Source organism: Bos indicus, chromosome 5 (assembly GCF_029378745.1).
Source record: "Bos indicus isolate NIAB-ARS_2022 breed Sahiwal x Tharparkar chromosome 5, NIAB-ARS_B.indTharparkar_mat_pri_1.0, whole genome shotgun sequence".
Taxonomy (NCBI): domain Eukaryota; kingdom Metazoa; phylum Chordata; class Mammalia; order Artiodactyla; family Bovidae; genus Bos; species Bos indicus.
The window spans coordinates 44,647,319-44,661,680 of NC_091764.1; the positions used below are offsets into that span (position 1 = coordinate 44,647,319).

The 14,362-nt window shown below is 31.3% G+C and overlaps 1 protein-coding gene across 9 annotated transcripts in view; it reads right to left on the bottom strand.

Moving 5' to 3' along the window:
* Positions 1-393: 393 nt before the first annotated feature.
* Positions 394-14,362, bottom strand: part of CPSF6 (cleavage and polyadenylation specific factor 6) — a 32,444-nt gene continuing 18,475 nt past the window's right edge. For 2 of the 9 annotated variants that reach the window (XM_070789324.1, XM_070789317.1), the window contains 4 exons: positions 13,886-14,039; positions 12,236-12,297; positions 11,852-12,044; positions 394-11,771 (listed from right to left, as the gene is read on the bottom strand). In XM_070789324.1, the coding sequence (XP_070645425.1) occupies positions 11,732-11,771; positions 11,852-12,044; positions 12,236-12,297; positions 13,886-14,039 (449 nt within the window). In that variant the 3' untranslated portion in view covers positions 394-11,731. The remainder of the gene's footprint in view (positions 11,772-11,851; positions 12,045-12,235; positions 12,298-13,885; positions 14,040-14,362) is intronic. The other 7 variants (XM_070789326.1, XM_070789322.1, XM_070789325.1 and 4 more) reach the window with 5 other exon arrangements.

The window sequence follows — 14,362 nt, forward strand, 5'->3', positions numbered from 1 at the left end:
TCAGCCTTGGCATGTTATCTTTGAGATGCCTAGCAGACATTCCAGTAGAGATGTCTAGCTGCCAGTTAAGCCTCTAGTTGGAGAAAAAGGTCTGATTAAAGTCTAGTAAGGTTAAAATCCTCTAAAATTAAACAAATGTTCTCTGAAACTTAGATTTAAAAATAAAACAGCCTAAAAATCTTTTAGGTTTCTAAATCCTAATTTTAGTCAGATATCATCTGCTTTAAAGACCATCAAAATGGCAAAAAAAAAAAAAAACCACCACTATCCAGGAGGGTGGCTTAAATATAAAATACCAGCAATTTGTTATATTGCAAATATATGGATTTATTATTCACACCATACACAACAGTTAACAAATCATAAGTCAAACAAAAAAGACAAACTGCAAAGTCTTATAAAAACTGTGTTTTATTTTCAATACAAGATAAATACCATGCTCGTTACTAGTGCAGTTTAAAGGCCAACAATGGCCATATAGCAAACTGCTGAACAGTCACCTAAATGCTAAAGAAAGAAAAGACAGAAAGTAAACATTAAACACAAAATTGCAATTACAATCATTTTAATAAAATGGAATGAGCTTTTTAATAGAAGCTAATATGGAAGTCTATTTCTCATGGACATCAAAAAGATGTGTTTATTTGATCAAATATCACCTTACCTTTTGCACAGAAATTTTATTGTGAAGTCACCATAGAGTCAATAGCTAAAATTTTAAGACTTTCTTTGGCCTTCTGGTATTAGATAAAATTATTTACAAACCGTGGTTCAGTAATTCACGTATAGTGGTAATATGATACAATTTTTTGTTAAGGGCTTTCCATTAAAAATTGTAAAACAACTTTGTAAGGCTGTACAAGGCTGTAAACTACTTTGCTAATATATCATGGAATGAAGAGGAAGGAGGAATAATAGACCTTTTTTTTAAGGCTAAAGTCATCAATGTTATAGATGCATTCCTTAGAACACATTATGATTTACCCCAAAGGATCTTTTCCCATTAAATACCACCTGAGTACTACAATTTTCAAAGTAAAAAAATAAACATGAATTCACCATTTTAAAATAATTTAACTTACAAATGCTGGGATGGATTACGCAGTAACAATGAGACGAAAAGAACACATCTTCCAAATGAAATGTTTCCACTAAAGGCAGGGTCTGTCCAATTATGAAACTGATGTAAAACATTTACATCTATGGCAGGAGTTTTAGGATACTCCCACATGAAAAACTCTCTTAAGTATTTACTGTCTGCAGATACCGTTTCAAGATTTGTGTGACTTCAATTAAACTCTACTTAATATTTTTAAAAACTCCCATTACAAGAGGCTAATTAACATAGCAGGAAGTCTTTAAAACATTAAAATCTATATAAACCTAACCAAGTGTTTATATGTCCCATAAAAAACCATAATAGCTGCACATTCAGAGTGAATACCAACAACCTGAAACTTTAAAGAAATTGGTTAAGACAAACCTAAATCAATCCAAACACAATACAACTGCCTATTGAGTATTTATAAAACTTCATATTACTTCTTTCTGATTCCAAGAAAGAAGAGTATAAGAACTTCCTCCCAGAAGCCTAGACATTTTAAAACACATTTTCTATTTCAGCTTACAATTATTTTAATCCTGAATCTTTTGAAATCTCTAAATCAAAAATCTCACATTACAAACACAAGGAATGCTATATTTAAGGCCACATCTTAATAAATTTATAATTTTTGGTTTAGTGTTTATTAAAAAATTAGTCTAAGGCTTCTAAGAGTCAAGTTGCTAAAAAAATAAAACACATACACCAGTGTTTAAACTGAAGGTTAATGTAGAAAACAACAACACAAATACTGCAGAACAGAAAAATAGAATGTTTGCTACAAAAATCCCACTTAATATATTTCAGCACAAAAAATGTCTAATGTGTACAATGGATAAGCGTGCACTTAAAAGTACATACAACTACAGGAAACATTACAGATGGCCATGGGATGCAAACGAACTTAATGGATAAAATTTAAAAGGCAGTTATATGTAAAACAGCTAGGATCTCAATACTGTGTTCTCAGTAAAGAATTAGAACATAAACTTCCTCTTAAAAAAACAAGCTAATGCTTAAAACACAAAAGTGAGGCCATCTTACAAGATACAGAAAACACAATGATCATTCAGGTATGAAAACCAAAATGTCGAGAGCACTGCAACAGAAAGTCTTGCAGTAGTATCTCATTGTATAAAACAGTATGTATTTAGGTTATTGGCACATTTTAACACATAAAGGAAAAAAAGTCTTTACCATTCCAATTATTTTCCTCTTTCACTATAAAATGTTATACAACATTGATTAAAACCGCCATGTTTATTTTAAGAACGGACCATAAACTAGTAGAAAACAAAGTAATAATCTCCATAGGAGAATTAACTGAAAATAATACCTTAAGCTACAATCCATAAGTTTTTTGTGAACTCCAAATTGTAGTTAACTGCTTAAGAATATTCTAGGTAAATGGGCTAAATTATGATCATTAGCCACTGCAACTTACTCCAAATCTTGCTTATGAAAATCGACAAAACACTCACAAATTTATACTGGAATATCCTTTCCAAAACCTATGTCCTTTAACCAAAAGCACATTCAATTCAAAGGGCTGCTTCAGAAGTAATACCATCTAGGTGCTGTATCACTCATTCATAACTTTACCAGCTAAAAGGAATGTGACTGCATAGCACTAATAAATGCTATGGCTTAAAATTAAACTCAAGTTTTGATTTCATAGCCATTACAGTTATTATTAAAAAGAAATAAAAAAGATCTCTGGGACTCTTTTTTGGTGTCCATGTAAAGATGAATCTCTTTGGATTATTTTTAACATTAAAAAAGTTTTCAGTAACATCAGCCCATTAAAAAAGGGGGGGGTATGAAGAATAAAACAAAGCTTGCATTTTCACCTTTACTGTTATACATTCATGTATCAGATAAAGACTTCGCAAAAACTGGTCAAATCTAAAGTTATTCCCTTTTGATGACACTTAAAAATAATAGACTAACAGCAAACAAGTATAGTACACTCACATTGTCTGCAACAAAAGTACGTAATGAGATCAGCCAAGCGGGGAGAAGAATGATATAGAATGAGCAATTTAAAGGGTTCCACTGATAAAAAAAAATGAAAACATATATGAAGGATTTAATTAGTATAAAACTTCCAGTTTTCATTTCAAATTCAAGCACAGTTAAGATTTTTATGATTCCATTTTTAAACTTTTCAGAGAAAATTGTATCCTCATGGACATTTACTTACCTTTTAAACTATTAACTAATTCCCTTGTAATATTTATGTCCATACTTCTTCGCATTACGGCATTGTAATATTAAAAAAGCTAAGAAATAATAAAAACTAACACCACCTATACACAAAGCAAGAAAACTGATTTTGATACAACTTTCAAATGTTAAAAAGCCAACTGCATTTTCAACAAGACAGAACACTTAAAAAATCATTTCTGAGAGCAAATAGTTCTGATGAACACCAGTGATTCCATGCATTTACCCTAATCACAAAATGTTTTAAAATAAAACTGGCAATATTTGGAGCAGCTAATTCTATAAGAGCTAGTACGATGGTGGACAACATGAAAGTGAAGAACTGCAGTTCTCTGGAGGGCTTCTAAGGTTGCACGTTATGTTATACCAGGGTGCTTCAACTAGCACTGTCCTAAAATTTAGCTATACTTTAAAAATGTGTATTATCAGAAGATCTCTCAAAGATAATTAGATTTTAAAAACATTAAAAACAAGCTTAAAGGTTTTAACTCAAATTTCTGAAGCAGTGATTCAGAATGACCTTCCTAAACTGACACGCTGCCTATGCTGATTAAGAACACATGCTAGCCAGGTGCTTTTAATGTGGGCTCATATGCAAGGCAGGTTTGGAAAAAACCTTTGATTAACTAGATAATTTTAGCGTGAATTAAACAGACTGCATGAATACACAGAACTCCTTAAACTGTGGAGACAGGTACACCTATAATCTCCCATTACACATACAGGAGAATACAACCCAATGTTAATAAGCCTCACACCCTTCAGAAGTCTATTTTCTGTAACTGGAAAATAAAACTAAGGCTTTCTTTACTCACATTTGTCTGCTGCACGGCTGCCTATATTTACATCGCCCATGGCTTCAAAAATAAACCATAAGCACTATCAATATAAAATAGCAAATAACCGCTGCATCAAATCAGAATTGTCAAAATATTTCTTCAATGCTAGCAGTTTACAATTAAGCGTTTCAGTACATGTGTCTTGTAATTAAGCTGCATTACTATAGCAAATCACGTGTAGGTTTCTACTAAAATGTTAAAATCACAAAATCTTTGTTGACCCCTAACACAATGACTGGATTGCTATGTCGTGAAATTTCAGTTTTTTACAAGTTTACATACCATTCAGCAAAGTCACAAGCTTAACTAGGTAAAAACAGCTAGAAAAGCAGAATATAGAAATATTAAATATCCAGGTAATCACCTATTCTAATATCAAAATCAAGGGCAAGAGACACTTAATTAGTATGTTTAATTCACTGAACGCAAGATTAGGTTGATGCATATCCAAAAACGCTATTGCAATGTTTTTTTTTAACGACAGTATAAATGTCATAGTAACATTATCTTTAGATATTGCTGAACACAAGACTTTCCCTGAGGTGTAAACATCAAATAACTTGAACAGCTTTACACATCAGCCCCATTAAACAGTTTATTACAACACTACATCTATTGTAATCAAAGTGGTGCTGTTTACAGACATTATCATATGAACATTTTTTTAACAAGAACAAACTACTATAAAACAAGCATTTACTTGACGTTTTTTTTTTCCAATTGCTTGCACATTATAATGGCCAAATGTATATAACCAGTAATAAAGTTGCAAAAGCTTTAACTTTTTAAATCACACAGGTTTCCTTCAAATAAAACAGTTAAGCAACATAAAAAATAAAAGTAGAGCTACTGGTTACCATTTATGCAGATTTGCTTTATTCAGATCTATTCCTGTTCATTTTATCCATGAATCCTTACAGGTTCAGTTCAATCACAAGAAGCAAACTGCTGGATAAGCGTCATTTTTCCAGAAGACTGTTTTGTCTTGGAAGGTGTTCCTCTTCCTTCAGCTGTAATGTGTCAAAATTTATGATGTAGATTTTGCTATTCCCCATAATACACAGAAAAACGCTGGCTTAACTATACATACACAGTCGTGCATCTACGTCACTGTTACGTATTCTAACACAAAATAAGATAACTGAAACAGTAGCTGCCTTTGTGATGGAGAATGCTCCCAATTTATGTGATGATTAAAAGAGACATTCTGATTTCCTTCTTCTTAAGTATTACTGCCTTATAAATTTAATGACTGAAACAAATGAAATTGTAGCAGCTACTGTTTCTGTGAAAATGGAAACATTTGTAAGTCATTTTCTAAAGTATTCATACTACAAAAATGGAAAATGCCTGTATGATTTTAATGTAAATATTTCATTCATCCACATAAATTCTATATAACTCATAAACAAATGAGAACTGAATATAAATGCAATAAATTATTGTACAAATTAGTTGTATTTGACAGTATACAGGAACTTCTGCAAATATAAATCAAACGGACCTCCATGTTACAAAACTTGTAAATATAAGCTCAGTATGCACATGTAAATAAATATGACATTCACGTACAAATCTTTAGACATATACAAATTTATAACAGTACTGTCACTCTATTTCACCTATATCAAAATATCTAATGTATATAAACTAAACCAAAACAAGCTAAATGGGAATCTACAAATTTCATTGAAAATTCACAAAAAGGAAAAAAAAAACCCAATAAATGAGATAAACTAAAATTTTTGGAATACATAAAAATGCAAACTTCAGGTAGAGGTTCACAAAGGAAACATATTCAATTAATGTGATATTAGTGACCACTGAAACACCAGTTATTTGAAATATAAATTCCAAGAGAGCATGTCAATAATAAGATGATGTAAGAGGCAAAAGGGCACAATGTTTAGTGACAGTCTTCCATAAAATTAAGAAAAATACTTTTTGCTCTACAATTAAGAATAATTAGTATTCTGTCACAACTAACTATAAATTTTCTTTCATGTCCTTTCCTTCTCAACTAGGGTGTAAGCATCTTAAGAGCATCAATACACATACTCACATTGCCTAGCAGTAAAAACCTAAATTTTACAACTGCAAAGAGAAAAGCAGACACTATAATCCTGAAACTTTTGAACTATTTTTATTTGCCCTTATTTTTCATATAGATACTTAAGCCTTTTTTAATGCTAACTTTTATTGTACTTTATCTTATGTTGATAAAGCTTTTGGTGGAATTATTTCATGGAAAAAATCTGGAAGATGGCTGGCTTTCACATATCTTTACTACTTTTCAGTACACTTAAACAAACTGGTATTGAAGCATTAAAGAGAGACAAGGCATATATTCTAACCAAAAAAAAATTAATAGGAAATTCACAATTCTTACTGTAAGAGAACGCTATCGCCCTAATTATTCTGTCATACTGAAAGGGTTAATTAAGAAGGAAAAATTAAGTCACAATGAGCAAAACAAAAATACCCAACCCTTCCAAAAACCATATGGCATATTCTGCAATTTTATATCATTCTGAATGGAGAAGTTCTACTACTTTATATGTAAAGAATCCTGTTTGTGAAATTACAACATGTATCTTTAGGATGAATACATTTATTGTTTGCTTTAAAGATAAGACTTTTACTACTAATAAATCTCTAATTTTCACCATACAGACATAAAATCTGGGGGATAATCTGACAGTTTTTATTTCTATTTCTAAACACTTTACATGTATCCATTTGGAAATACAAATTTTACAATCTCAAAAAAAGGCAAAATTGAAGGCAATACAACCCATTTCCAATAACCCAATTCCATATTATAGTCTCAAATTTCTAGGCAGAAATCTACATAAACAAAGATATAAAAAAGAAGCTTAAAAGTAACAAATACATTCAGTGGTCATATTTTCAGAATACCATGCAGTCAAATCTATAATGTCAAAGCTACACAATGTCTTGCTTTAGCTATCAGTTATAGAAGGAAGATCTATGTAAACAGATGTAAAAAAAACTGAGACAGATGGAATCTATGGCTCTTTAATGAGTATATAAAGTGATCACTAAGTTAAAATTTCAATACAGAGAAGCACCTGGATTTTGAGATAAACCCAAGAATGATGGTGTGGGTAGCCTATCCCTTCTCCAGGGGACCTTCCCAACCCAGGAATCAAACAGGGGTCTCCTGAGTTACAGGCAGATTCTTTACCAGCTGAGTTACCAGGGAATCCCAAGATAATTTAAGATCAAGTCAGTATTAACAACTCAAATAATGAATGCTTCTGTTAGAAATTTATCCAAGAAAATGTACTGGTATCAGGTACTTCATCTTTCTATGAAGTAACTGATCCATATTAGATATGGATCTTTTACAGGTTTTCACATTAATATACTGAATTTGAAGGATTCTAATTTATTAACTCAGTATAACAAAATTCACTTTTTATCTGAAAATTTCAGAGAGGAATGGAGATGAGGTGGGCAGAAGACAGAGAAGTATCTAAAACAACTCTTTAAAATCAACATCCCTTCTTGCATTGACTAGAACATAGTACACAAAATCTTGCTTATGGTAGATATTTACAAAAAAACCTCCTTACTACCAAAACATTTTGTACTTTCATCTTTCCACTTCTAGAGACAGTACTTACCTCATTTTAACTAAAGAATTTTATTACACTATGAAATATAACATGACTGCTGCTCCAGGCAGTCCACTAAATGGCAGAAATAAACTTCACAAAGAAATACTCATCTTTGCTCCAAAATCTGACAAAATGGCCATTTCAAAATAAGCTGTGATTTAGAGTTAAAACATGCTACCACCAAGGCATTATATTAGTAAATCTGGATAGCATACATGACACCCTTACTCCTTTTTTGGTTATTAGGCTTCTTTTAAACAATGGTAACTGTTCATTCTAATTAAGTATTTATTCAAAACAATCTCACAAACTAAACCAATGGTAGCAAATTTTACACTGAAATGAAGGTGAGAGATCAAGGTGACTCACATTGGTACTGATTTTTTTTTTTTTTTTAAGAAACAGGGAACATTAATTATTTGTAAATAAAACCATATTCTTAAACCACAGTGAGCAAAACACACTACACATACATTCTAGGGATCACTTACTACCTTATTTTCACTGCAATTAACATATCTGTGTAGTCACACAGGTTTTGCTACTTCTACTAAAAGCAAGGAAAATTAAAAGTGAGAGGTAGCATATCCAGATGAAGCAGTTAAAATATATGGGGAAACCATAAACACAGGGATGGGTAATATTAGTGATCTCAGATGACCTAAGAATTGCAGAAATAATTTTTAAATCTCATCACCACCGGTATCATTCATCAGATAATTAGAAGTACTTAATTTTCAACTAAGACTCAAAGTAACACTAACTTTTAAGGAGATAAAACATCTTAACATTTAAAAAGAACATTCGATTCTTTCGGCTTTTTTGGTTTGTTTTTCCCAAATTAATGCAAAGCTAAAAAACTGAGTAAGGAATGTAAAACACCCTAAATCTTATACAATGACAACAAAATCTAAGATCATAATATTTATGATAGGAGAAGAGAAATCATATAGCAAAGGAAAGAATAATTATTTAACCTATACCCCATACATGATGTTTAAAAATCTAATCAAAGGAATGGATAATGATTTGAGAATGTGTCAAGTCATGTGTCGGGGAGAGGAAAAGCATGAATAAAAAGTATTTTTTAAAAATCCTTTCATTACTCTTCAGCATACAAACAAAAGCAGAACCATTAACAGAAATTTGCTGAACAGGGTTGTTCCCAACAAGTAATAACAGAAACATGAAAGAAAATAACTTTGAAAATAAAATTATTTCTGTAAAAAGCATACAATATTAAAAACACTGAACTACTTTTGTTTTGCTCAGAGTGGTCTGAGAATTGAGGCAGAAATTACAGAATATGAAGCACAATGTATTTACATGCTGAAATTCACAATATTGATATTCTCATTAAAATATTATATATTTGAACTTAGATATTAAATGCTTTTAGAAAAACTAATACATTTTTAAAATGAGAGAATGCAATTAACATTACCAACAGTTCAAACACAAAAAAATTAAGATGGGACAGACATTAACAGCTTGCCAACATCATTAAGTTTCCAGTTAAATTAAGAACTTGCCCTTTTAGCCATTGATCACTTTAATAATAGGTCACATTATTGTTTTATTTGTATACAGACTTAACAGTGACATTCACTTCAGCTTCCAAATTACTCTTATTCCATTTAGTCCATTTAAGGTTTACATGAAAGTTCAAAAGGACTCATATTTTAAAACTTCTAAAAAAGGTCAATAGACCTTATTTTGATGGTGATTAAATATGAAAATATTTTTATTTGCTTAAGAAAGTTTTTCACTTGGATATATTTAATCCCAATTCCCCCCACCCCATTTATTCCATGTCTACATCAGCAATAAATACTTTTTGGTATATAGCAAAGGTACAATATTCCAGGTTAACAAAATTTTTTGCACTGGAAATGCGTATGTAAAATTTTGCTTGGATGAAGGCACATAACAATATTACAACTCAATTCTGATTATAATGTACAAACAAAACATGGGAATTTTGGTATGGTACACATCAGCGATTAAGAAAAAATGCCAACAATATTTAGTTTGCAAGTTAAGAATTCATAGTTAATGTCTGAATGTAATGAAACTCAAACCATGATATAGTTAGGTGTACCCATTACTGGAATGTAATGTTAGTTAATTTAAGGTATTTAAAATTAGCAATGGGCTTTTCAGAAAGAGTTTACCTATCTATCTATGCTAGTTTAACTAAAACCAGTAAGAAAACCTGTTAATTAACTTTGGATATAAACTGGTTCAGAATGCCCCTAATGGGCATGTTCAGTCCTGGAGAAGACTGAAAAGGTATGCAAGTTCCATTCTCATGACTTCAGTAACTAGCAGCTTATTGGTAACTGACAAAGTCTAAGTAAAAATATAACTTGAAGGACCTGTATCTTACTTTAAATGAAATGACTGATGAACATTAAGCATTTACTAAGGTGGCCATAACTCACCTAAAGCAACTGATGAGCACTGGGAGTTTTTTTTAAGATGGGATTAGGCCCATTCAACTTGGGGAGAGGTGGGGGACTACATCTAAAAAATCTAATGTTTAGTTTTACATGACACAACATTCAATTCTTACATCCAAGAACAGTATCAATTCCAAAAAGCTTAGTTTTAAAAGTAAAAAAAATTTTGCCTTATATTAAAATAATGTTTTGAAAATCGTATTAAGTTCTATAATACAGTACATGGAGAACTATTTTAAAATTACAGTTTGATATATATTCAAGATGCATATTCAAAATGCAAGGAAAAGCATTCAAACTTGCCTTTCCCTTCAAAAAGCTCTTAAAACTGTAAATAATGATAACTTATTTGTAAACCACAAAAATAAGACTTACATTGCTTGTTTTCTAAGTAGTATTACTTAAAAAATGATCTCATTTGCTAAAATATATCTACTTTACTTAAAGAAACTGCTATTCTGTCACAGAATTACACACAAGTCTTTGGTTTTGCCCATAACAATCTAAACACTAACAATTACTGAATTTTCAAAAGTATTTACCAATTTTAGTTATGGAAAATAATCATGTAAAGAGTAGTAACCTATAAGGGATTTGTTTTAGTCTAATTTAATTTGGATATGCCACCAACCTATGAAGAAAAAAAATCTGTTTACAGAATAACTTTTGTGTCACATGCACAAGCCTTATAGTGCCCTCTTCCCACTCTTCACATGAATAAATGCTGTTCACAAATATAAAAATAAAATTACACGTGAAAATGAAGTATAAACAGACAAACTCTTCCCGCTTTATGAAAAATGTACACAATAGTTTTAAAATACAGAAAAAAAAAGACACAATGATTATGGTTTATGAATGAAACATCAAAGAAGATTACTTCAAGGTTATTCTAACCTGAGATGTATGATTTGATACAGCTTAAAATTCTCTATAAGGAATACTTGAATTCATTTTAACTGAGTAACTTTCTTATCTTCTTTGCAAATCAAAGAATACTGTTTCTTTTCTTTTAAAAACAAAGCCCAGATGGCAGGAAAAGTGTCTTTTCTTTAAAAAAAAAAAAAAAACGTTTTTCTCAATGCTAACAAACCACCTTCCAACTAGCAACAAGTGTCAGATTGTCTATAAAATTTTTAGGGATAAATAAAGTTAGTTCAAGGAGAGAAACTTTAAATTTATTTTTTGAAGTCCAAGCATATTATAATAAGAATTAACTCCTATTTTATACTTTAAATCACATGCAAACTATGTATGTGATTAAGAGAATTCCAATTTTTAGATTTTAGAAGTAGACAATGAGTCCTCTTGATTATTTTCTTGCTTTCTTAGGATCATTAACAGTCTGAAACCTAAAAGCTGTAACTCAAACAAGCAATATTTAAGGATAAGAGGTCAAAATGTTTACCTGTCATTACTCACCTGTCATTTACCTCAGATGATTCCAGAAGATTAAACTCAGAACAAGTAGTTGGACGATATAAAATGTGGGTATATACTGTATAAACAATAGCCTTGGAGTTATAATTACTATTAATAATAGGTATGCTAAAAACAACAGGAACAAGGAATACCCACCTTCTAACGATGACGATACTCGCGCTCTCGGTCACGCTCTCGATCCCGGTCTCGGTCCCGGTCCCGGTGTCTCTCTCGTTCTCGGCTTCTCTCTCTGTAATAATCATCATGACGATCTCTACTGCGGGATTTATGACGCCGACTCTTTTCTCGTGATCTACTATGATCCCTTTCTCTTGATCGTTCACGTCTTCTAAAAGAAATTACTGGATTAATGCTCTCCATAATTAGCTTTAAAATTTAGTATTTTGATGTTTAAAAATACCCAAGGCAAAAAAGTAACTTACAAATATAGTTTAGACTAAAATATCCTGAACAGACAATAATGATTTATCAACTCAGCAACAACCAAGAACTGGAAATCCCATTTTAAAAAATATTCACCTAAAAATTGGGAACCAGACACATCATGGCAATACATCATATCATCTATTATAACCAGGAGCCTAAAAGAGACATGCAATATTTACTGAATGAAAAGCAGAAAGGTAAAGTAGAGAAAATCTCATAGAACTTGTATTTTAACCAAAAGAATATATAGAAAAGTAGTTTTTTAGAAATAAAATTCATGAAATCACTCAATACACAATGAGACTTAACTACTTAAAATTATCACCCATTACTGTAAACATGTATGTAAATATTAATCTTACATTTATAACTAGCCAAACCATGGTTCATCGTAAGTGCTACCCTGCTAAGAAACTTTCCAAAGAAATATATACATATGTATGCTTGGAGGATGGTAGTGCTGAGAAGCATGGTGGGACGCAAAGAAGAAACTTAGTAAACACGACCACTAGAAAAGATTGATAAATTATTCACACTGTTATTTAATAAAGAGAAACGCTGCATGAACTTCCTTTAGAAACAAACAAAAAACAGGTACGTTAACCAAAGTATGTATCTTAGAAATCCTACTAATCTAAGTTCTAAAATTCACAATTAGGAAATAACTGCCTATTAGTTTAATCCCTATTTTGTATTTCTGCACCAGGCAGCTCAACTTAGCAAACATTATTAGGTGTTAAGCTTGTGACCAAGGTAGAAGTTATTCTGGACTTAAAAAGTTAAAAGACTATGTAAGATACAGCCTTTAGCTATGAAAATTTGTTCAGATTCAAAGATCCTTAAACCGGGTCACAAAATTAATAATTATAAAGTTGGGGACCATGACAAAGACAAGCTCCTTTTCCTAGCTTAACGAAGATGACTCTACCACCTGGTAAGTATACTAAAGACCTGAAAGTATCATGTCAAGATTAAGCTTTACCTTTCTAAACTATGTAAAATTTCAACGTTAGCAGTAATGCCAAAAAAAGAATTGCCTAATTAAAAAAAAAAAAACCCTAAGAAATGATCATAAACTCTCTTGTTCAAGAAATACTTATTTAGCACCCATTCTCTACATCATTACCAACACAGTAATCAACAAGACAGGTAAATAAGACCCCTCCCATTTTTCAATGTGTTCTACTGAAAAGAAATAAGAACAATAAGTAACAATACTTAACAACAATAAGAAAGAACAGATTGCAAGAAGAATTATTAAATAAGTAATCAGAATAACCTGGGAGAAGACCCCCTCCTAGAGGGGGTCTTCAATCCTAGAAAGATTGAATTGAGAAAAGAACAAGGAACAGCTATGTGAAGAATCAAGGAAAAGGGCTCCCAGTAGAAGAAATACCAAGTGTTAATACAGAAACAAGAGTTTCAAGAGGAAGAAAAGGGAAACCAATATTGCTAGAGAATAGTGAGCAAGAGAGGTACATAATGAGGCAAACTGTATCATACTGTTTACAATGTTTACATTTGCATTATTACATTTATTCTAAGAATGTGACAACAACTGAAAGCCTTTGAGGTGTTTTAAGCAAGCAAACACCTGACATTTATTAAACAACAACAAAATCACATTAGCTGCTAAATAAACAGTAATAAGTAAAATCAAAGTCCTATAGAGTCCCAAACACAATATTTTTCTCTATTTGCAAAGCAGCAATTTTATATAGACATGAGACAGGAAAGTTTTACCTTGATCCAGAACCATAAGACTTGGATTCAATTCCATGCAGGCAATCTTGCAAAGAGCTAATAAGAACTTTGCAACGATCATCAGCAGATACTTTGGATTGTTTAATTAAAGAAATTGCAGTTACCAATGTCTCAATAGCACTCCCATAATCACCTGTGAGTGGAAAGAGAGAGGTTTAAGTCAAACAAATTTTGTTTTCAAAAATATCACCTAACCATTTGAGGCAACCATTTTAAAAAAGCAAAGCACTTCAAAATGATTATAGACGATGTCTTAATTTTTTCAGTTTCATCATTTTGGGAAAGGCTTTAATGTACATGAAGTTTGTTATTGTTATAGCTGTATGAAACATGTGATCATTTAGTAAATATAGGAATAAATGAGCTGCCTTGAGGCCCCTAAGCCATTAAATGTCAGGGCTAATACTTAAATTTATACCTAAAATGTTTATATTAGGGGTATTTCACTACACTGTG